Source organism: Cupressus sempervirens, chromosome 3 (genome assembly GCF_028749045.1).
Source record: "Cupressus sempervirens isolate cs-2001-9-10 chromosome 3, ASM2874904v1, whole genome shotgun sequence".
NCBI classification, from domain to species: Eukaryota; Viridiplantae; Streptophyta; class Pinopsida; order Cupressales; family Cupressaceae; genus Cupressus; species Cupressus sempervirens.
Window position 1 is genome coordinate 125,557,587 of NC_143120.1, and position 25,688 is coordinate 125,583,274.

Consider the following 25,688-nt stretch of genomic DNA (forward strand, 5'->3'; position numbering starts at 1 on the left):
GGAAAAGAGAAAGGAGGGAACTATGGTGCATTGATTGTGAAAAAGGGCACACAAAAGGAACATGCCCGCACAAAGCCTGATGTAACTCCTATCAAGTGTTAGGCCACACAATCAAGGACTGTCCCTACAATCTAAAGGTGCAGAATGCGCAAGTATTCTTCACTAAAGGAGAACAATCCGCGTTGCCTTCCACCCCTCCACAAAACACAAATAGAGAAGCCTCACCTGGAGGGTATAGAAACAATGGCAAAGAAGCAATAACAATAGCAATGAAAAGAACAATAACAACACACATAGGAGAGCAATCCAATATGATTCTATAGGAAGACCCATGACTCAATGCAGGCGATGCAACGAATGGGGGGATTTTGCATGAGACTGCCAGCACGATGGAGGAGAAAATGGAAGAATGTTGTGTAAATGGTATGAACCAAGTAATCACAAGGACGCCAATTGCCCTACACAAAAGGGGGTGAATATGCTCAATATTTGCAAAACCAAAAAGCGAAGTATTAACTATCACAAGAATGTAGGCCAGGAAACTTAAATATCCAGATGCAGTTACAAAGAGAAAGATTTCAAGAAGCCAGAAAGGACATTAGAGATAACATGACAGAGGAAGGGAAAGCAAGTACAACTAAACTCCCAAACACCTAGCTGGTACCAAACATCATGAAACAAGTACTAGAGACCACCATCCCCATATTGCGGATCTATTAGAAATGCTACCTCAATTACAGGTAGCAATAACACAAGGAGCAAGTATCAAAGGAGTACCCTCCAAGGAGGAGAAGAAAGAGGAAGTGCAAGCGGGAAAAGAAACCAACACCCTATTCATAGGAATGGAGTGGACACCTGCAATGGTCCAAATGGAAATAATGGGATCTAAACTATCAAATACTATCGTCGATGGAGGTTCCAATGTGAACATTCTACCTAAGGAGACTTGGAAGAATAGGGAAACCTACAGTTTGGCCACCCACATTCCAACTAGTAGGTGCAGAACAACATGGAATTAAGCCAATAGGAACTTTGATGAGGCAAAAGGTAGTAATTTGTACACAATAGTTCCTCTTGAACTTTTTGGTGATTACCCTGGAGAAGAAAGGGTATGATGCATTGTTGGAGAGAGGATGGCTAATCACAGCAAAGGCCACCCATAATTTGAAGAGAAATACCCTATCCATAGAGGTAGATGGGAAAAAGTACACAAAAGATCTAAGGAACAAATCTATAAGTCAGGACTTGACATCCGATTCAGAAGCAGCGGGAGAAGGAGTGGAACCAGATAAGGAGTGGTTTGACTGGGGCAGTGCTTAGAAGATGAAACAAGCTCCCTCAACAGCATGTTTCACTGGTAGATGGAAGACTATGAAGTATTCCAGCCAAAATGTACTAAGTTGCGAATCAAAGAAGCTGAATGAGAAGAAAGGTACTCAGAAGGCTATAAGGAATATGTAATAACCCCAACTACTTATAACTTTAACAAACACCAAATTCTTCAACTTATTCAAAAAATAAACTTCGCATACACAATTTTAGAATAATGATACACAATTAAATGAACATATCCTCTTTATTCATGGCATAAATAGTACTAGTTAAACACCCATACAATGAGATGTAAAATGTAACAGTGAACTTGGCAAAGTATCAAACTTCTCTAGCAATCACAGCTTAAGATGTAATGCTACAGAAGTCTCAAAATGACGCCCAATAGCAAAAGATCAAGTGTTTATTGGATGTAGATTTAACAGACCATAGAAGCAGACCAAAGTCGCTCCATATTGAAGCATCCAACATAGCTTATATATGCAGATCGAACCACACTTGAAGCTTACGACATTTCATAGTAGGGATTTGACTGCCAAACATAGGACAAAAATTGTGCCAATCAAAAAGGATATTAGGCGTTTTTAATTGTAGATATCATTCACGCTGATCCAAGGATGATGGATGCCAAAATTCAGTGAGATCAAACTCTGAAATGCAAATAAGAATTATCACAAACTTCTAGTGCAATAGTTGTCTTTCAAGCTACAGTAGGAGCAGAAATAGAAGACTCCCAAATTAATTCACAAGACTCAAATTCCAAAACTACTATACCTCAGCAGTAGGTTAGAAAATAATGAGGCCGAACAATTAATCTTCTCCTTAGCCATAGTAAAACAGTACGAGAAATGGCCAATTGTATACCTCAGCACAATTGCCAATGCAAACTCAGAACAAAATCTCAAATTTGAATCTACAATATTTCAGCTGTAGATCCAATGAAACAACTCAAAATTCAGACCCTTATACTTCAGCAAGGGTACAAAAATCAGAACTCAAAAAAAGCCACAAAGGCATCAAAAGAAAATAAAATATCCAAGCATGCATTAGATTCTTGCACTTGACTTGGCCTAACTAATTAAGAAATGGCTCTATCCAATGATAACTCAACTCTCAACTTAAATAAAATTATAAAGTTAAATTATAACTTTATAATAAGCAATTTAATAAATTAATATTAATAATAATTTGGCCACTAAAAATATAATAACTCCCTAAATACTCATCATTTAAATGTCATTTGAAATAGCAATCATACCTATTATTTTTCCATGTGACCAAATGCACTTTCCAAAAATAGAAAGGGTCCATCTTAATCAACAACCGCCTTACCACAAATAGTAAGTACACAAAACTAAGCCCAACCGAAGTCCAATCTGAGCCCAAACGAAGACCAACCGGTGGCTTACTAAATTGTGGAGAAGACAAGACCCTCCCAAGTGAAGCCACTGCCATAGAAGACCCTCTATTCGCAATAATTAGCCTACGAAGATCTCAATAATAGGATAATCTCTCAAATTCCAATTTTGACAAAAATGGGGACATTATAGAGTACACAGAGGGTACAACAACCCTCAATAATAAACCAACACATATATTTGAGAAGTAGAATACAAGGAGGCTAAGTTGCAGACAAAAAACCTAGGTAAGAAGGACCAGCCCAAGGAGATTTTCATAGGGGATGATAGGTATCTGGCATTGAAGGCACCAAATTTTAAAATTTTCTTGGAATATATGGATGTCTTTACATGGACGTACAAGGACTTGAAAGGAATGCCCCTAAAACCGTGTGTCCATCAGATACCACTAATACCAAGAGCGGGACTAGTTCGCAAACAACCATATTGAATGAATAAGAACTATGCAACTATGGAGCCAAGGTTCAAGAAGAAATCACAAAAATGCTTGAGTGAAGGATAATATTCAAAGTACAAACCAATGAGTGGGTATTCCCTATAGTCATATCACTGAAGAAGGACGAGAATCCAATTCAAATATGTGTCGACTTCAGATGTGTGAATGTGATAACTATAAACGGTCCTTTCGCAATCCCTTTTACTGATAGCATCCTAAAAGTGGTGGCCGGCCATGAAATATACTCCTTCATGGATGGGTTTTCAGGATATAACCAAATCAACATTGCTGAGGAGGATATGCTGAAAACCACGTTTGTAGTTGAAGATGGAGTGTATGCCTATAACAAGATGTTGTTTGGGTTGTGTAATGCACCAGCCACCTTCCAAAGAATCATATTGCACATCTTCGACGAGATGTCTGTAGGGAACTTCAAGGCCTTCCTTAATGATTGGCCAATCTACAGTGGAAAAGAGCAACACCTCAAGGTCATTAGCGAATGCATGGATAGATGTAGAAGGGCAAGGCTGGCTTTGAATCCCAAGAAATGCAGATTCATGGTTCCACAAGGAAAACCTCTTGGCCATATAGTATGCAAGGGTTGAAAACATATTTGGCCAAGAACAAGGTCATTCTAGACATAGACACTGCATCAAATGTAACTGGGGTCGAGTCCTTCTTGGAGTATGTGGGGTACTATAGGAGATTTATAAAAGGATTTTTTGAAGTATCTTTACCTTAAAAAAAACTAACCAGAAAAGGAGAACGGTTTTATTGGGAGGAAGAACAGGAGGAGGCTTTCCAGGAGCTAAATAACAGACGCGTAGGTGCTTCAATTCTCATATACCCTATTTGGAGCAAAGAATTCCATGTCCACGTGGATGCCTCTAACTATGCAATAGGTGCCACTCTGGCCCAAATTGGCAAGGAAGTTCTAGACCATCTAGTGTACTTTGCAAGCAAGCTACTATCAAAAGCATAGCAGAATTACGATACCACTGAAAGAGAAGCATTACGTGTAGTTTATGCAATTCATAAATTTAGACATTACTTATTAGCTACTCCCATTACATTTTTTGTTGATCATCGAGCACTTATGTATCTGGTGAACAAGTCGGTGATTCAAGGAAGAGTGAGTAGGTGGCTGATTCTGTTGCAAGAATCTATTTTTAAAATTATAGTTCAGTAAGGGAAAAGTCATATTGTTGTAGACCGACTATCAAGAATCAAGTCAGGGAAAGTCTCTGGAAGCAGAGTAAATGAGGACTTCCCTGATGCACATTTATTTCAAATTGTCGTACTACCCTAGTGGTACGAAAGGATCAAACAATACCTATCAATTGCTACCTTCCTCAAAGACATGTCGATCATAGAGAGGAGGAAAATTGCACTCAAAAGTAGGACATTTCAGTTGATCAACAGATTGTTGTATAAGATGGGGGTCGGACGAAGTATGACGAAGTATTAAGATGTGTCATGGAGGAGATTCCTGGAGTTCTAAAAGAATCCCATGAAGGGTTGGCAGGAGGCCATATCGGACCTGATGCGACAACTCAAAAAGTGTTGTTGGATAGACTACAACTCACATTGTATGCAAATACTTGAAAATGGGTCTTGAGTTGTGATACATGTCAAAGAGTTGACAAACCCCTGAAAAGAGATTTCATGCCATTGTTCCCATCACAACCACAAGAATTATTTGAACGTTGGGTGCTGAACTGTGTACAGCATTTTCCTACTAGCGGTAACCATAGATGCAAATACATAGTAGTGGCAATAGATAATCTTACAAAGTGGTCAGAGGTATGAGCACTACTTGAAAACACAACCCTCAGTACGGCCAAATTTCTCTATGAGCAAATAGTAACAAAATTCGGTATACTATTGCAATTGATGAGTAATAGAGGGGTGCACTTTGTCAATCAGGCAATCAGAACAATGACAAGTGAGTACAAAATCTTCCATTCTTTTTCCAATCTGTATTATCCAAGGGCAAATGGTCAAGCAGAATCTACAAATAAAATCTTGGTGACAATTTTGTACAAAACTTGTGGAGTGGACAAAAGGAGATTGGGAGGAATGACTTCCAACAGTAGTGTGGGCATACAGAACTACCTACAAGGCCACCACTAGGAAAACTCATTTTCACTTGATACATGGACAAGAAGCAGCAATGCCAATGGAATATGCAGTACCTAGCCTAAGAATAGAAGTTGAATACAGGTTAGGAGATGTGGCTTACTCTACCTTCATCCTTGTTACCCTTGCTCCTACTCTTACATTTGAATAGTAGAGGCCCTGTCTTTAGAATCATTGGGAGATTATTCCCATAACATTTGCCCATAAAATTTGAGGGTTTCGAAACGTGATGTCCCGACATATACAGTTGTCGTTGGATCTGGTGTAAGGCCCAGTGGAATAGACTTGTTGGTGCATACATGCAAAGGACCATTGCATGCAGAGGCCCTTTACTATATAGGGAGGGAGCCCCTAGTTTAAGGGAAAGACTCGATACTCTAATAAAACTGGATGAAAAAGGGACACTAGCTCAATGGACGACTGGGTAGCACAAAGGAGGAGAAAATTCTGGCATGGTAAGCATTTAAAAAGGAAGAATTTTAGACTAGGACGGTTGATACTTAAATACAATGGAAAAAAATGAAATAAAGCCAGGCAAGTTTTAGGTTAGATGGCTCGAGCCATACAAGGCCCTAGAAATAAAAGATAATGGGGCACTACGGTTGTCTACCTTATATAATAAACCCCTAAAAGACCTCCTTAGAGGATTAAAATTAAAGCTTTATAAGGAAAGAAGGGTGTCGTTTCTATTTATTCTATAGACATAAAAGAAAAAAGATATGAAAAAGAAATAAAGGAAAATATAAAAAAAGTAATGGAGGGGAGGACTATGGACGAAATAAAATTAAAGTGCAACCACAAAGTCACCTTATACGAGGGGGAGAGAAGCAACACCTAAGAGGAGGTATCCAGTGTAGATGGAGTTCAAGAGAAGGATGGTGTACACAACATAGATTCGAAGGAGGGCATACAGGTCACAGAGGGCGATGGGAGAGTAGTGCAGTGGTAGTCCAACGTATAGAAGGGGAAGAGAAATGTACAAGGTGAAGAGATTAGGGGCAGAAACCGAACAAAGAGTGTACGAAGTTAGCCTAGGATACGAGTTGGAGATGGTTGGAGAGGAGACAAGATAAGGCAGAGCGGCATACAAAACAAGTGTTACCGTATGAGTGCTAACAAGGGTTGTACGAGTTGGGTTTGGCATACATGTACAAAGAAAGTCTCTCGTAAGAATTCAGGCAATCATACACACACAAAGAAAGTTTGTTGTACGAATTTAGGCAGTCGTACACACAAAGGAGGGCAGGGCATGCACAAAGGGAGATTAGCACGAGTGTATGGAGTAGTTTCGTACTATACATCAAGCAATTTCCACCGTATGACATTCAGAAAGCTGAAAGGAGTGCAAGGATGGGACAATGTGAGGTAGAGATAGATGGGAAAATTGAATGAATTGGGCACACGGTAAGAAATAAAGAGAGAAGTGCAAATAAGGACCTAGGTATGCCCAAATTCACCAAGCTAAAATTAAGAATGCTAAAGGTAAGAGTACGAAAGAGGATCCTACTGGTCCACCAAGAAGGAGGATTTACCACCAGTGGTACAGGAGGAGGTATTCGTACTATGTCGAGTATGCAGGATGGACGTATCACCATAGGTACAGAAGGAGGCATATGTACCATGCAGAGTAGCAGTACAGAGGAGGAGAACAATAGTACAAAAGGAGACAACAGCAGACAGCAGATGGTTCCTCAATGGGGGGCAACAAGACTTTTGTTACCAGGAGTGGCAAACTTGGTTCCTGGAGATCAGCAGACTCGTACTAAAGTGATAGATACAAGGTGTTAGAAAAAGTGTGGCCGCAAAGTAAGACTACACACACTGCAAGGTACAGAAGTAACACATCCTATTGCCTTGGTCGTACAACCCAAATGAAACATGGATGCTCAAAATGAGAAAGAGAAGGAAGATATGAAAATGGCAGATGAAGAGCTACCAATTGGGGACACAGTATTAGAAGAGGCAAATAAATTGCTTAAAGAAGAGGGGATGGTACCTATACCTTGACTGACCCCCCTAGAGGTAGAAGAGGAAGACAAAACAAAAATATAAGGTAAAAGCAGGGGACCTTGGGAGGTATTCTCACTAGAAAACAAAGCAGAAAGATTTCTCAAAGAATTACAAGATATGAAACATACCACAAAGGAAATTATAAAGCAGGCTAAAATCTAGAATCTGGGGGCCATAGTTAGAGCAATTGAATCCTTGGTAGCATTCATGAAGAAGGACAGCCATGTAGATTGAAGGTTGATTCTGTAGGGTGGGTACAAGGAGGAAATAGTGCAAAATGGACAACCCAATACACCATACCTTTACCCAAAGAACAACTACCTCTCCTACACACACTTGCAAAAATGGAAGTAGCTTTCACAAGGACATACTTGGAACTTCAGTAGGAAAAGGAACTGGCAAGACAATTGGGAAGGAAATGGGAGGCCGAAAAAGCTGCTCTAGCAGAAAAGTGGAGGATAGAAAAAACTGCCCTGAAAGAAAAATGGTGGATAGAGAAAGCTGCCCTGGAAGAGAAATTCACAGCAATAGATGTGAAAAAGATGGAGGCATTGCATGTTTTGCAAGGAGTTCGTGCCAAAGAAAAGGTGATAGAACAAGATCTTCTACGCCTCTGTGGGGCCCCGAATTCAAGGATGTCTTCACAACCTTCTTCTTGAAGTCTGATTTTCTTTTTGTTGGGTAGTCCTCTAGAAGACTTCTTTTCTTGGGGGATATATGTAGTACTTAATAAAGTAATGTTGTAATTAGAAATAGTTAAGCTTTGTTGGGTGGGATAGTTAGGAAGCGAGGGTATCCATCCGTTGGTTTTCCCAACCAACCGACCATTATATACGAACTTTGTAATATGGATGATATACTCATGTTTTTGGTAATCAATGAAGCAAATAAAATTTCCTCACCATTTCGTATTCTAGTACCAGTAATGGATATTATGTTGGTATAACTGAATCCATGTTACATTATTGTGTACATTTTGTGTTGTGAACCATTCTACACCAACCAGTATAAACAATTTAATATCTGTAATTTATTGACCATACAAGGCTTGCATGGCAAAAATACACTCACTAGTCTTGTCTTAACATAGTCACACTTGCTTAATATATAAGGTGCCATATGTAGTTGTCCCAGCACTGTTTTACTGTTTTCTGTTTTATCATCATCTTAAGAGTCAATGTATTTGATTATTGCTGTTGTTCAACATATATTAGTAACCTTTTCAAAATTTAATTATAAAAAGATGCATAACGACTAAGTATAAGAAATGTAAGTTTTGGCATGCTATGTAAACTTTACACTAATAAACATTAAAAACATAGCAATACATTAAAAATGGTGGGCAAACTTTTGGAACTTTAAGAGCAAACTAGAAACAAGTCTACAAATTGCAAATGAAACTTCAGCATACTGCTTGAAGTTTAAACTACTAAATATAAGAAATGTGGCAATTATTAAATTAACAAAAACAATGGTGGGTGAAGGTTTGGGATCAAAGGTCAGTTCCCCTTGTGTAGATTTGGGAAAAAACCCTCCAACAGGAGAGAGGGGCAGTTGTCATGTGGAAGTCTGAGGGCAGAGTTCCTAGTGGGGACAAGGGGAAATGCCTCTTGCAGTGGTCTTGAGCAAAGATCCTAACAGGCACAAATAAGGCCGCCAACTCCTCACAAACATTCATTGTGAATCTTATTTTCATAGCTTTATTACCTATTTCCTTTTTTCAATTGTAGTTTCTAACTATGGGTCCAAGAAACTCCTAGGGCATCTTGATGGAGTCCTGGTGGTGATGGCAATGCAAGAAACATTCCCCCCAAGTCCCAGTTTCCTAGACACATCCTCGCCCTACCATGTCCTAGAGTTTCTAACTATGTTATAGTAGTTGTTTTGAGGTCTTAATAAGTTTTCAGTCTCCAGAGTTTGTTATGATAGTGCAGTCTCTATGGTTAAACATTATTTTAATTTAATAATAATGATTTGAAATTCAGCAAACGAGTAAATTTTTTACCATCCACTTACATCATATAACAAGACTAGAGCTCTAGATTCTAAACACATATCATTCAACTATTTTATTGTTAACTTAGCTATACCTTTATCAACTTCAAATAGAACTTACTAAAGAATCATTTAGTAGCAAATCTTCAATGCTAAACAACATTCTACTATATTATACAAACTTTTTAGTTGAATAATTCATGGGCTAAGCTCTCTGCTTTATTCTCTATATATTTTTATGATATGGGAATGGCTTTAAAAAAAAAATTTAAGTGTTTTTTTTTTTCTCTTTTCAACTTTTCTTAAAGATTTTTTTAAAAATCTGATCTGGTTCCTGTTTCTTTCCCATTTTAATCCCTATAGTTTAAAAGAATCTTGTACCCTTTTAACTTGCCAATTTCCCCAAAAGATTTTTGCTGCCATGGAACTTCAGAAGATATCACAATAAAAAGTAAGAATATAATACTATCAAGTACCAACCATAATCAACATGAAAGAGATCACGAACTAAAATCTGAAAGAATTCTTTAGTCACGCCCCCTTCATCGACGCCTTCCTCCCCTTCAAAAATCACCTGGAAGATGTTAATTTAAATGAATTATTTGCTTAGAGAAATGTTGTTTGTAGTAGACTTGGGATTTATTGACAACTATATGCTAACACCAACTTGAATAACATGTTAAGAATGGAAATAAAAAGAGTTTACACTCAATAGAGGGAAACAATTCACTACTCAGAAGCAACGTGGTATTATAATAAGGATGTTATAATTGCATCAAACAATGACAAAATAAAAAAATTGTCCTTTTAAATTGATGAATAACAAAAATGTTTCTCCCCTCAATCTATAAACAAAGTCAAACTTTTCTACCTATTTACATTTCCATCTCAATCTCAAAAATAACTCAACATGATTTCTACTAAAAGATCCATATTATTATAAACAATGTTAAGGCATTGTTTCTAGACAGTTGGTAGACACATCCTTCAACGGTGGGACCACACACATGTTTGTATCTCCTTTAAAAGAAGTTGCAACCACATTAGAATAAAGCAAAAGTCGCAAGACATATCAAATTACTGTTTGAAGACCCTTTTCACTCCTTAGTCTAACTTACTCTTTCAACAGCTACATCCTAACATGCTATGTACAATGATGGCACAGAAGTATCTAAAGCATTAGGACGGGTTTCTTAATGCCTTAAATAATTTCCATATCATTTCCAATAATATACTAACATTTCCCTGGTACAGTAAGGCAGATTCTCCAATGCAAATATATATTTAGATTTTAATTTATTTTTCTTATCATCCAGACAAACCCTTAAGTATCGATTATTTATTACAAATCTCAATAAATTCATCATCTGCAAAAATGAAAAGATAGTTTGATTCGGCTCCATACATTATGTCTTCAAACATTCATCCCACAAGCGAACCCTGAACGAACTTTCCAATAGCAAAACGAGGGTCTTTATCGCCACTACAAAGCTTTGGCACTTCTTTTCAGGTTTTTATCAATCAGGAAAACCATTGGGGTTTTCATGCCTTCCTTGAGAAATTCGACCACTGCCACAAATCTCTACAGAAAAATAAACAATTGTAATTTCCCCATTTTCAGGTTCCATTGCATTATGGATGGTCATGTTCAAAATGTATGTCAGCCTAATCAAAGCGGGTATTTGTTGTTAACAATGAGTCCATATGGCTTAGAGGATTTATTCGATACTTTCAAGTTTCAAATGTTATTCTTCACTTCCGATTTGGTCACCAAGATTCTTGGCAGGTGAAACATTGAAATATCCCATATTATGTTGAATCCGAACTTTACGTTTTTCTTCACAAAGTTCATAGATCAAGCTTTTAGTCAGCACTTGGTATGACTGTAGTATTCAAAAAATGTGCGTTGATCCTTTAGAGTGATTATGCCAAAAATATACTTCTACCCAGCATATTTAATAATATTGGGGATTTGCAAAATTCTCTCATGCTTTCTATTTGTCAATGCTTAGAAAGGCAATGATTATAACTGAGATCAGACTTACACCATTCCCCACTCTTATCCGATGCTGATAATGTTTGATGATTTATGAATCATATATTGGGTCATAAGCCTAATGTGCAATAGCTAAAGATTTTATCTCAACAATATCTGAGTCCCTCATTAGCCGCATATTCTATTACAATTTTGATCTTCATGTTAACCTTGTAATACCGCCAAAAGAAACTGAAATATCATACACCAATAATAGTGTTAAGTTCAATAGAGATTACTTGGACGGTAAGTGTAACGGGTGTTGGATAAACTTAGTGCCACAAAGATTTCCCACTAACTATGGAACGCTCATGGTGGTAGAGATAGAATTGTTTTAAACGTCAGAAATCCCCTTTTTCGACGCAGAGTAATTCGTATAGGCAGACATCCATGCTCAATAAGCTACATTAATCTCAGATCAGTATGCTATAACGAAACCTGATAAGTTTCATAAATAACGTAGAAGCCAGTGAATGTCAAATATCGGTTCTTTAAAATGAGCGGATACTTTTGGGAACACATCCTCAAAAATAATAGATGGTCTTAATAATATTCATCTCCAGACTTGTGGTCCTTGCTGACTGTGATCATTTCCCAGTTGTTATTTTTGTCTGTGTCATTCTCTCTTAATTTTCTCTTATCCCTGCATCACTCCCTGTTTGTTTACTTGTTCTGTCTGTTTATCATCTTTGCTGCTGACAGAACTGTGTATTCAACATTGCTAGGTATTGTGTTACCTTCTCTGCACAGTATGAAGTCAAAGGTTTCAGAATAGATGCAAGCTAACGTGGTTATCTTTTTTCTGAGATGTACTTCCTTTCTCCGTTGTATAATGCTTGGTGCCTCCGTCCTAAGTTCTTCACTCTATGCCCTTCTCCCTTCAATTCAATCTTTGAATCCTTCTCTCCTCCTTCCCCCTTTTTGATTGAACTCTCTTTGTTAGTCCCTGCCTATGTAGGCAGGGAACTAATGTTTCCACTAGCGTGCTCTTATTAATTTTTTCAGAAACAGATATCGTTAATCTAAGGTTTGGAATGATTTATTTTTAAAATATATTTTTGTACATTAAATATTAAATTCGTATTGGTTGCTGACCATTTTCCCAGGGGTTAAAATTAATTTTTGACTCAGACAATTGCTAAAAATGACATCACGTTGTTCTGGAAACATCTCCACCATTCTAAATCCTGCGGCAACTCCGCCATCATTGAACTTGAGCTCTCTGAAAATTGAAAATTGAAAATAGAACAGATGCAAGCTAGGTCAAGGCCGAGGCAAAGATTTTTCAACCAAATGTGCCAAAGGTGGGAATACGCTCCTTTAGTCACCCCTGTTGACATCTCCCATTTAATTTAAGGGCAAACACAACAAAACAAAAAGATTAAAGCCCTAATTAATTCACAATTAGGCCTAATCACACCAACCCTCATTCCAGCGACTTCACCTGTCACCGAAATAAATTAATAAATTAAGAAATGTGCAAAGCAGCAGGCTCAATGTTGATTGACGAATGTGAGGGAAATAATGCCTTCGATTTCGCCAGTGCAAAATTGGGAAAAGCAAAGAAAATTGGAAAAACAAAGAAAATGTGAGATAAGGATGAATTTATTGTATATTTGAATCTAGAACTACCTATCATGAAGTTAGAAAAATAAATTTAAAAAAGTGCAATAGATGACAATGTATTAAGTGGAGCACCGACTTGTTATATGTTCACCGGATGGTTTTAAAGTACAATTGAAAAGTAAGTGATTGTAGTGGAGGAAGTTCACTATGAAATGCATTCATTCGTTTCATAAGATAGATAGATAGATAGATAAAATTTTAACGTCCACGAGGCTAAAAATAGCCTATGGGACAGCAAGACAACTCAAGCAGACTTAAGTAACAATGTTCGTTGCTTGTGTAGGATGATGATGAGTCCACCCAATTGCTCAATGTACTCTTCGTTGAATAGGTTATGCCAAGAACTGTCACATATAGTGTCCGCAAATTTATCTCTACTACTCTTGTAGGCTTCACATTCTAAAATAAAGTGCTGTTCAGTTTCCACTTTCCCAGAATTGCAGAATCTGCAAATTCTTTCTTCCCAAGCCTCCTTTGGCCTCTTCCAACGTCTGGTCTCACAACGAAGTTGGTGAGAGTTGGTTCTCAGCTGAGCAATAAGAATTTTAGCCCTCCAAGAAATGTTGGCTCCTATGTATGCTTTTTGGAGTTGATCACAAGCGGGGCTGAACTCATTTATATAATATAATTTCTTCCTTCCGATCTCGCTTCTCCAATTTCTCTTGTAGAATTTCTCCATGACAAAGACCTTTATTTCTTTATTATTTGTGAGGCACATATTGAATTGAATATTCCATTTACTCATCCATTTGATGTTTTGTTGCATCCAGGTCCTTTTTCGCTGACATAGTGTGTCACTACAGACCACTTTAGGCCATCTATCCTCTTCCATTTTTTCGATTCTTTTTAGATAACTTAGAAGGCGAACCATAGCAAGTGCCTCAATAGGAGAAGCCCCCATTTCACTTAGCATGATATCATATGGAACAGTGCTTTTGATTTTAAACTTGCTTGTGATCAAGCGCTTTTGGATTCCTTCGATTTGTTTCCATTGTGCTATAGTAGTGTTGCTGGCCCATAATTCACACTCGTAAAGAACAACTAGCAGCACAAGAAGACCGAACAAGGTTTGAATAGTTTTCCAATCCCACAACTCTGCTTCATGGCACCTATTTTGAAGAGCATAAAAAGCCTTCCACCCACCTAATATCCTTTTATAACTGCAGCTAGACCAGCTTAGTTTTTTGTTGAAATCGATGCCAAGGTATTTATACTCCGCAACTTCTTCAAAAACACTTCCATTGTAATAAAATTCATGTTGGTGTTGTTTTTTATTATTAAAGAAAATCATAACCTTAGTCTTGCATCCCCACCATTTCGCAAAAGCGCTCAAGAGAAGATAGATGATCTTGCAAACCATAGGCAGATTTGGCAATTAAAATGAGATCGTCTGCATATAGGAGCAGCTTTATAACAAATTCACCTAGCTAAATGCCTTCACCCTTTTGCATGTTTAACCACTCTTCCAGTTTGTCAATATATAAACCAAACAAAGTAGGAGATAAAGGGCAGCCCTGTTTGACCCCGATATCGCTCCTAAAACATTTTGAAATGCCATCTGAAGTTCTGATTTTAACTTTCACCTTTTCGTACATCCTATGAACAGCAGCTCTGAGATGCATAGAAATCCCCAATTCTTCCATCCTAAACCAAAGCTTGTCTCTTGGGACGGTGTGAAAAGCCTTTTTAAAGTCGACAAAGCAACAAAATACCTCTTCCTGTTTCTCCCATTCTTTTTCAATAATGTGTCTCAAAGTGACACAGTGATCCATTGTCGAGTGCTTTGGCCTAAAACCAGCTTGCCCTTTAGCACGTTTATGGTTTTCTTCTGCCCATTTGCTGATCCTAGTTTCTATCATGCTGCCAAAAAGTTTAGCAAAGAGGGGATTGATCATTATAGTCTTGTAGTTGGAGGGATTGTTAACATCACCACTCTTAAAAAGTGGTATTGCAAGGCTGATTGTCCAATCTTTCGGAAACCCTTCTTGGCAAATTTTGTTGAAAATTTCAGTGATGTGCGGTGCAAGAGTTTTCATACCCCACTTCAGATATTCTGCTTGGAGCGCAACAAGGTCTTTTGCTTTACCTCCACCTAACTTCTTAATCCCTGCCTCTATCTCTTGCACAGTGAAAAGATTTGTATCATCATTGACCAAAGGTGGCTCTCCCACTCCACCCTCTTGTTCATAAAGTTTTTTAGCATATTCAAACCATTGGGTGGTAGTAATATTATTATTTTCAGTTTGTTTTCTCCTTGGTTGGAGTTCTTTCCAAAAACGTTTGGGGTTATTTATGCCCAAGAAAATTAACTCCTCTCTCCTTGTGAACATAAAATCAGTTTTTTCTTCTTTAGGATCTGTTTGTAGGCCTTAATGTGAAGGTTAGTTTTATTTGACTCCCTTAGGTTTTTTCTAGCCCTCTTGCATTCCTTATCAAACCAAGCATTGGCTAGAAAACAATTAGTTTCAAATTTTCTATTTTTTGCTCTCTTGCATTTTGAAAGAGCCTCATGAATCAAATTTGATAAATCATAACTGTTAACACCATGTTTATACATAGGGTGTCCCATACAAAATTCCTCAAGAGTAGTTCTGAAAGTGTTACTGTTTTCTGATATTGAATTTTCATTTTAAATTTTTAACAATAGGCCAAAAAAAGGTCAAAAATAAAATTATACAATTTAAATGAAAACATAGTTAGAAAAATACATTTTAGTAGACAATATTTTAAGTTAATTACTTTGATAATTAATTGGATATACTACTCATTTAAAAATAAATAAAATTTATATAAGGCATATTTAATCTAATTTTTTTCCTCAAATTTTATCCATGTCGAACTTGATTCGAATTTTATGGTTGCCCAATTCGAACTTGAATTCTGCATACTCTGCAAATAATACGCAAACTTCATTCCAATGTTTGAAAAAACAAAACAAAAAATAAAAACAATTTAAATTTCCTTAATGGCATTGATTGTATGCATGTAGCAATGTAGCCATCAATCTTCATTTAAAAAAATAGTATTTCTCTTTTTCTATAATTTGTATTATTATATTTAATATAGAAATTACGATTACAAATTTAAAAAACTTAGTCATCTTATAAATTAATACAAATTACAAAATTTACTACTTACAATACATGCCTTTTATTTGGGTTGCTTTCAAATTGATTTGAATTCATTTTCAATTACTTAATATCACACATTCTTTTATACACTTAATTTATATGTTAATCTACATAATCAAAATTTTAAATTAATGTATTTATTTGTTTCTAAAACAATAGGCAGGGACTATAGCTCTACCAGAGCTCTTGTATGAATATGTAATGATTGATTTATATTGAAAGGGCACAACAGATGGGATCTTAATTATTATATTAGTTAGTTACCTTTTTACATATATTTTCATTATTACATATGAATATATTTATTGTTTATTTATATATTTTAATTTTTGTTATTAACTGATATTTAATTAATATAATTATTATTTCTTAAATATATAATAATTAGTTTTATCAAACTAATTATCATTTATCATTTATTATACTGTAATTATATTATAAATTTATAATCATATATAATAGATGATATGATTATATTGATCACTATATACTATATGTTACTAACTTGTTTATTATGTTTATAAAATATAATAATAAATTATATTATTATTTATTATTATTTAGTCTACTATTAATTTAATGTATTATTAGAACTTATAAAATGGGGGATGACAAGCATCCTCATTTTGGAATAGAATTTTATTTATTTATATATAGATAAAGAGACTCAGATTTGACAAGGCTAACTCGACTCATGATCCAGTCAGACTCGCGCAAATTGACACAACCCTTGAAATTTTGAGATTTTTTAGGATTTAAAGAACATTCCATACACCCATTATTGAATAAAGCTTAAGGACAATAACATCATGAAATAGAAGGTAATTTGATCACATACATAAACATACATCGATTACATAAGTACAAAGATAAATTGCTAAATACTAAATAGTAGCTGAAAGAAATAGAAAATATAGATATATAAAATTCATTAAACCCATCAAAATGTATCCCAGATCCATGAAATCCATCACTTTTATTTTATTTTTTTTAAACCATTTTTTAATTGTTTGTCTTAGCCAGAACTTGACTGTCGTCATCCGCTCACGCTTGTACCTGCGAGTCAGGCAAGTCACCTGACCTAACCCGTCAAGACCAAGTCACAAATCATTTTGACCCAACAAGCCTTGCTTGACTCACCGACTCACAGCTAGTCTTGTTACTTTATATTATATATATGTAGAGATTAATGATTAAATAAACAATAAAATTAGAATAATTAAAGGAAAAAATAAAAATGTCATATAATCTATTATTAATATTATAATAGAGTACATTATTAATGTTGTAATATGATATATTATCAATACGATAATCTAATATACCATTAATTTACTAATATAATATAATACATAATTAAAATAATAATAATTATATATAAATAAGACCTGTAATAGAATAATGAATGCATAAATAATTATAAAAGGGCAAATATGAGAAGGCGGGACTTGACGAGTGGCATCCCTCTTACCTAACAAAGAGAATTATGTAGGAGATGGACAGTCATAAAAAACAATTCAGCATCCCATCAGCATTACAGCCAGCAAGTATAATCATTCAACAGGGGCTATATAATATAAAATAGGAAATATATCTGTTGACTTCTCTGATTAAATTGACGCATCGGTGGAGAACAATAAGAGAATAGACAGGGGTTAGGTTCCTATTTAATCAGCCTTTACGGACCTAAAGAGGGAATATCCTGTGTAGATTTGAGAAAGGGGTTAATGTCATATCATTCGAAGTAAGTACAGATTTACTAGTCGATTCAAGGCAATCTTATTAAAGGATCTGAACAGAAATATATGTAAAAGAAAGATATCGAGAGTCATATGGATATGGACGTGTATCAGAAGATTTTATGAAGTAAAAAAGTAAAATGATGAAGTGAATAAAATACTTATAGAGAATATTCAAAAGGGAAGGTGGTGATAAACAAGGGCACAAGTGCCAAAGTTTCTGCCTCTAATCAAATAAAATTGTGGTGTGGTTAAGAAAAGATAGAAGAGTGAAGAATATGACGATACAAATAAGACAAGTTGTTTTTATTTATTTGCTAGAAATTATTTAACATATGTTTTTACAATATTACAAAGAAGTTTAAATGTTGAAAATGGATAAGTTTATTCAAACTTAATAGAATAAGTTTCTTGAACATAAAATTAATTTATAAACATGATCAACTTATATCATAGACTTCCATAATATAGAGGAAAGTGTTAATAAATGTGCATCAATAGAAGTCAATATTGTGTTATAATTTTATTTTATTTTTTAATTTAAAAATTAAGAAGTTTTATTTATTTGAAATTATAATATTTCTTTAAAAGTTAAAACAACCAAATCTCGGAGAGAAAACATATTGTATGTTGCATGGAACATATGAAGAGTGTAAGTTTAATTTAGGAAATTAGTTGAAGAATATTATGTTTGTGCAAGACATTTCTTTTTCACAGTAACAATGTTTCTTCAAAACAACCAAATCTCAGTGAGAGAACATACTATTGTTGCATGGAACATATGAAGAATGTAAATTTAATTTAGGAAATTGGTTCAAGAATATTATGTCAAAGATTGGATAGATTTAAGGGTGGGTTGGCAATCTTGTTTCATTTCATTTTAATGGAATGATGAAATGAGATTAGGACATTTGTAATATTGGATATCAACGAGACAAGGATAGAAAAAATAAAATTGAAAATAGGTGTGATGGATTGAGAAAGAAAGAAATTTCAAATATAAATATCAATTGAAGAATAAAATAGAATCAATTAAAGAATCAATTAAAAGAAATATTTTAATTTATTACAAGTTATATCTTAAGTAATATACACTTTAAAATATAATTAATATATAATATATTAAGAAAGATAAACTAGATATTAAATATAAATTTTAAATTAGTTTAAATGATAAATGTAATTAGAATAATTTTTAAATAAAATTTTCAAAATTAAAATCATACTTAAAATAAAATATACTCAAAGTTGTAATTATACATGGTCTTCGTGCCAATGAGTATGCCCCACCTAAATTGAACAATCAACCTAAGTCATTTTTTTCAAAAAATATATCATGAACTAATATATAGTGTGGAATGACCTTATATTATTTGTTTTACATTTTCAACTTTTAATCTAAAATTACCAATTGCAGTTATACAACCACATTTATTTGTAATTTTAAATTAACATATTAAAATATGAGTTTTAAATAAGAAATATAAATCATGATGCATACAATGCAATAGAGGAGTGCTATTTTGATAGAGAATTGGTAATGACAGTATAGTAATTGAAAAATGAAATCAATTATGAGGATTTCATTTCACCATAGAACGAGGTGAATAGTTAAATTGTAATGTCCCCATTTTAACAGTTGACCAAGTGTGTGTGCGTTAGCCTTGTTCTACATGGTCCCGAGGGCTAACGAAGGGTTTAATGGGATCCTGGAATGTTTTGGCCTAGTCATTTCCAGTTTGGACCAAAACGAAGTTGATTTACTCAATTTCAGGCATACTTACTATTTTTAGTAAGTCAGGAGGACACAGTGCAGGTCAATTTTGGTGATTGGATTTGATACTCCTTGGTGAGAGCTTTCTGATGAGCTATCACTCACATTATTCGGAGTCCGATTGCTAATACATTTTAATGCTTGAAGTTTTATTAAAGTAACACCTAATTTAATTGTAAAATATTAAAGTGTAACATAAGGGGTATTTTAATATATGTTTTATATATTACACATCTTTTATCCCACATTGCCGATATGAGTTGAGCGGACCCTTGGAAATAGAATAAAAGGAAGCATTTGTGGCTTCATTAGACAAGTTGAATATGAGAAGAAATTGGTGTGTGAGTTGCAGCTCCGTTCTTGGCATTTGAGGACGTCTATCCTCTCTTGTAACATTCTAAACGTCATTCCCTCGGGGTTTGGCCTTTGGAATTCTTTGTTATTGGCTTCATTATCAGGCAATTTAGTTGCATTTCCAGCTACAGGCAGATTTGGTATTTTGCTCATATCTTCTTCACTACTTTTCCGACACTTATGCCGCTTTGAGGGAATGATATTACGAAGGTAGTGGACTGATTGAAGGACAAAGCACTATAGCAGCAAGTTCGAAAGCATGGGCTGGAGTATTATGTCAATACTGCTGAAGTAATTAGTGAGTTAATAAATCTGCCATGTATTTCGTTTTATGAATTCTGAAAATAACATTTTATTAACAGCAGTTCATTTCCACTTTGCATATTATTGTAGTTTCATTCTTGTTTATGTTGTATGATACCAATTCCATGCATAAAACACAACAAACAAATAAACGTTTGATTTTCGGAGTTATAAGGGGTTTAAAACATTAAACGAAGAAATAAGAGGTTGAATGCAAACTGTTTGAAAAAATTCCTTTCAGCAAATTGGTTTAGTTTTTTGGGATATCCAGGGGTGCCCATTACAGTGGTATCAGAGCTATAAGTCCTGCCATCCTATGAAGGTCTTATAGGGAATTTAGAACAGCCGGATAGAGGGAAAATTGTTTGACGAAATGTCAAAACACTAAAATCAGAAATAAATAAATAAAAACACAGGCTAAGCATTTATGTTTGAGCATGTGACAGGGGCCTTATAATTTCCGTGATACCAAAGCAAGAAAAAATAGGATTTCAAACTTGCAAAGCAAACAATCTAGTACATCCATGCAGGTGGACATTGAATCCAGCCATACAGACACAGAGGAATTATTCTTTGATCAGGACAACAATATGGGTGATCGAGATGACAGGAATACAGGATTAGGCGGAGGCGGGAATGCCAGTCCAGATTAGGGGGAGGTAATGCTTAGACAGTTACTGGATACATTGGAGCAGGGACAGCGTATGCAACAGGAGCAGAATAGGCGAATGGACATGATGTTGCAGCTCATGGCTAGACAGATGGGTGTCAATATTAATCCAGGTGATGCCAACAACAGAAACAATAACAATGAGGGAAACAATAACAATGGGGGAAACAATAACCATGGAGGCCAAGGCAACAACAATGGTCTTGAGAATAACATTAATGGTAATAATGGACATGGCAACAATGGGAATGAGGCTGATAACTTTAGACATGTTGCACACCTAGCGCGGACTGCGAGTTCGAGACCTCTTCTACCCACTTTCTCACCCAGAGATCCGGTTCAACCAGTAAATGAACCGCAGATTACCGAGTTACAGGATCAGTTCAGGAGGGACTGGGAGGCTAGTGGACCAGAGTTTCAAGCGGATATTTCCTTCAGAGATTATATGGACTTGAGGATGAGACACATGCCTAGAGCAGGAGGGAGGAATCAAAACTTTGAGCTGAGAAAGAAAGTTGGAAAACTTTCTTTACCTTATTATGATGCTTTAGGGAAGATGACTGCACGAGCTTGGGTGCAGAAGGTAGATACATACTTGCAGCTAAATCCTATGCCTGAGGAGGAGGCTATCAAGTATGCGGCTATGCACTTGGATGGCGTTGCACATGAATGGTGGCATCATGGCATGGTGACTTTGGGGCATAATCAGATTACATCCTATGAGGAATTCACCGAAATATTGATTGAGAGATTTGACACTAGGGATCCCGAGTTACATTTTAAAGAGCTAGCACAGTTAAAACAGTCAGGTTCTGTGGATGCTTACATTGCCGAGTTTCATCGCTTGTCTGTATTTGTTACTGATATCTCTCCTAGGAGATTGGTGGTGTTACTTTGTGATGTTCTTGCTGATCCATTACGAGGTTGGGTGAAGGGACATGATCCACTCACCTTAGCTGAAGCAACTAAAAAGGCACGAGATTTAGCCCCTTCGGTATACAAAGGAAAAAACCATTCAACAAATTCTTCCTACCGCAAGGACAAAGACAAAAAACCGTTTCAAAAAGAGTATAGCAAACCCAAAGAAAGATCAAAACGACTAGACAATGAAACCTTGAATGAACTTCGAAAGAAGAAGCTGTGCTTCCATTATAGAGAGCTTTGTTACTTATCTCATAAATGTTCTCTCAAGGCTAAGGCAAATCAAATGGAGTATTTTTCAGCAGAAGAGTTAGAGTCAGAGGGGGAGGATCAGCACTCCGATACAGATGAGGGTAACACTATAGAAGAGAGCAGCATTCCTAAGGATGATAGATCGTTGGCACGCTTGACAAGGGCCAAAAAGGCAATCACATTTAAGGTCAGGAGTACTATCCAGGGGCAGAAAGTGATATCTCTTATTGACACTGGGGCTATACATAACTTCATAGATTCACAGTTGGTAGCCAGGAGAGGGTTACAGACAGAGGAGCATGATGGGTTTAGAGTCATGGTGGCTAATGGTGATAAATTATTATGCACTCGGAAGATATCTAATCTTCACATCAGATTTGGAGATGGCTACGAGTTGAAGGATGAGTTCTATGTTGCGGACATGGGAGATTATGATGTCATCCTTGGCATGACATGGATGGCTTCACTAGTGGAGTTCACACTCAACCTAGCGAAATTGGAGATGAGATTCCAGCATGAGAGTAGAACTGTGGTACTTAGAGGTCTTTCAGATGGAGGTTGCAGAGTACTGTCCTTGTGGAGAATGTAGAGACTTTTTCATCATGATGACATAGAGTGGGCGCCAGAGTGCTACATTATGCCAACTTCACCAGAGCCACAAGAAAAGAGTCATCCACCAGATATCCAAAAGATACTTGATAGACACGTTAAAGTATTTAGCGATATTCCTCATGGAGTTCCTCCTGACAGAGGGATGGAACATGTTATTGAGCTCGAGGAGGGAGCCAAACCAGTTATGATTACTCCCTATCGTCATCCTAAGAAACACAAGGATGAGATAGAGAAGGCGATTAAGGATTTGTTGGAGATGGGGCATATCAGGCCCAGTAAGAGCCCCTTTGCTTCATCAGTAGTATTGGTAAAGAAGAAGGATGGGACGATGAGCATGTGCATCGATTACAGGGCACTGAATAAGAAAACAATTTAAAAAAAGTATCCCATTCCTAGGATTGATGAGCTGATTGATGAGTTGCATGGGGCATGCTTCTTTACCAAAATTGATTTGCGATCTAGATACCATCAGATCAGGATGAGAGCAAAGGACATTGAGAAAATAACTTTCCGATGTCACTATGGCCACTTTGAGTTCATGGTTATGCCATATGGTCTAACCAATGCACCCACTACATTTCAAAGTTGTATGAACCAAGTATTCAGGAAGTAGCTGAGGAGATTTGTCTTGATCTTCTTTGATGACATCTTGGTCTTCAGTAAGACCTGGGAGGAGCAGTTACATCATCTGGAGGAGGTGTTATCTATTCTGGAGAGAGAGTCATTGTATGCCAAGGAATCTAAATGTGAGTTTGGCATGACTGAGCTCCTTTACCTTGGGCATATCATTAGTGCAGATGGCGTTCGGGTTGATCCCGAAAAGATTAGAGCTATTGTAGAGTGGCCCACTCCCACAAACCTTACACAGCTTAAGGGATTCTTTAGTTTATGTGATTTTTATAGGAGGTTTGTTAAGGGATTCTCACATATTGCTACACCCTTGACAAATCTTACTAGGAAAGGAGCCTTCGTGTGGACAGGGGCAGCACAGAGGTGTTTTGAGCATTTCAAGCAGGTAATGTCTTCATGTCCAGTTCTAGCTCTACCAGATTTCAAGAAGCCTTTTGAGCTTCATTGTGATGCATCAGGTGATGGGATTGGAGCAGTATTGATGCAGGAGAAGCATCCCATTGCATTCGAGAGTAGGAAGCTCCAGGGAGTTGAGAAGAGCTATTCTGTCTATGACCGGGAGATGTTGGCCATAATGCATGCATTGGCCAAATTTCGATCATATTTGGTAGGTGGTCGTTTTGTGATCAAGACTGATCACAACAGTATTAAATACTTCATGAGCCATCGTGATCTTAATGACCGGCAACAAAAATGGGTGACTAAATTGCAGGCTTATGACTTTGACATAGAGTTTGTCAAAGGTAAGAAAAATGTGGTGACTGATGCCTTATCTCGGAGACCTCACTTATATGCTTTGGCAGAGATTTCAGGAGATTGGAGAGATCGGATTATAGCAGAGTATGTCGGAGATGCTTGGGCTTCTGGATTGATTTCAGGTACTATACAGGATGATCCCTATGAGGTGATAGATGGATTAATCAGAGTTCAGGACAGGGTTTATTTGATTCCGTCATCACATTAGAGAGAGGCGATACTGAAGGCATTTCATGATGCACCCACAACTGAACATCCGGGGGTCTTCAAGACCTAGAGGTAGATCCGAGAGCAGTTTTCATGGAAAGGGCTCAAGGATGATGTTCAGAGGTTTTCACTGGTTTACCACGAGTGCAAGGAAGAGATTGCATCTATGTGGTGGTGGACCGCTTGACGAAGTTTGCTCACTTCTTTGCTATTCCGTCCACTTACACAGCAGCACAGGTGGCATATCTTTTCTTTAGAGAGATATTCAGGTTACATGGACTGCCCAGATTCATTGTCAGCGACCAGGATAGTAAGTTTATGAGTGTTTTTTGGCAAGAGTTCTTTAGGTTGTGTGGTACAGATCTTACACCTAGCACTAGTTATCATCCACAAACAGATGGGCAAACAGAGATTGTGAATAAATGGGTGGAAGGATATTTGAGGAACTATGTAATTGCACAACAAAAGGCTTGGATCAGATGGTTGCATATGGGAAAGTATTGTTATAACACCACTAATCATATGTCCATCAAGATGACTCCTTTCATGGCACTCTATGGTTATGAAGCACCTAGCTTCATGGATTTAGTTTTGGGGGACAGTAGAGTGCCCAAAGCAAAAAACTTATTGCAAGATAGTCAGGAGATCTTGAAAGTGCTCAAAGAGAATATGCAACAGGCCCAGAATCAACAAAAATTGTATGCTGATCAGCACCGAATAGAGCGTAGCTTCGAGGTAGGGGATATGGTTTACTTGAGGCTACAACCATATAGACAGTCATCGCTCAAGAAGAGCGGAGCTGAAAAGTTGAAACCTAGATTTTATGGTCCCTACAGGGTGATTCGCAAAGTGGACAAAGTCGCCTATGAGCTTGAGCTTCCAGAGGGCAATCGAGTGCGCAATGTGTTTCATGTGTCTAGGCTTAAGAAAGCCATTGGTCAGAATGTAGTGCCTTCGGCAGATTTACCCCCTTTGGATGAGGAGGGGAAGCTTGTGTTAGTACCCGAGGCTATTCTGGACACCAGAGAGAGGAAGCTTAGAAATAGGATAGTGAAGAAGTATTTGGTCAGATGGAGAGACCTGCCGAAGGACGATTCTACACGGGAGAGTGAGCAAGTTATTCAGCAGGTTGGACTGAGATTGCTTGAGGACAAGCAATTTCAAGGGGGGCGGACTGTAATGTCCCCATTTTAGCAGTTGACCAAGTGTGTGTGCGTTAGCCTTGTTCTACATGGTCCCGAGGGCTAATGAAGGGTTTAATGGGATCCTGGAGTGTTTTGGCCTAGTCATTTCCAGTTTGGGCCAAAACGAAGTTGATTTACTCAGTTTCAGGCATACTTACTATTTT

General features: G+C 36.7%; 1 protein-coding gene across 5 annotated transcripts in view; it reads right to left on the reverse strand.

Moving 5' to 3' along the window:
• LOC149565101 (uncharacterized) overlaps positions 1–25,688 on the reverse strand; it is a 339,748-nt gene that overhangs the window by 60,378 nt on the left and 253,682 nt on the right. For all 5 annotated transcript variants that reach the window (XR_016361996.1, XM_089818649.1, XM_089818648.1 and 2 more), the window contains one exon: positions 9,811–9,904. Coding sequence is in view for 4 of the 5 variants with exons in the window: in XM_089818649.1 (XP_089674775.1) it covers positions 9,811–9,904 (94 nt within the window). In the remaining variant the exon portion in view is untranslated. The remainder of the gene's footprint in view (positions 1–9,810; positions 9,905–25,688) is intronic.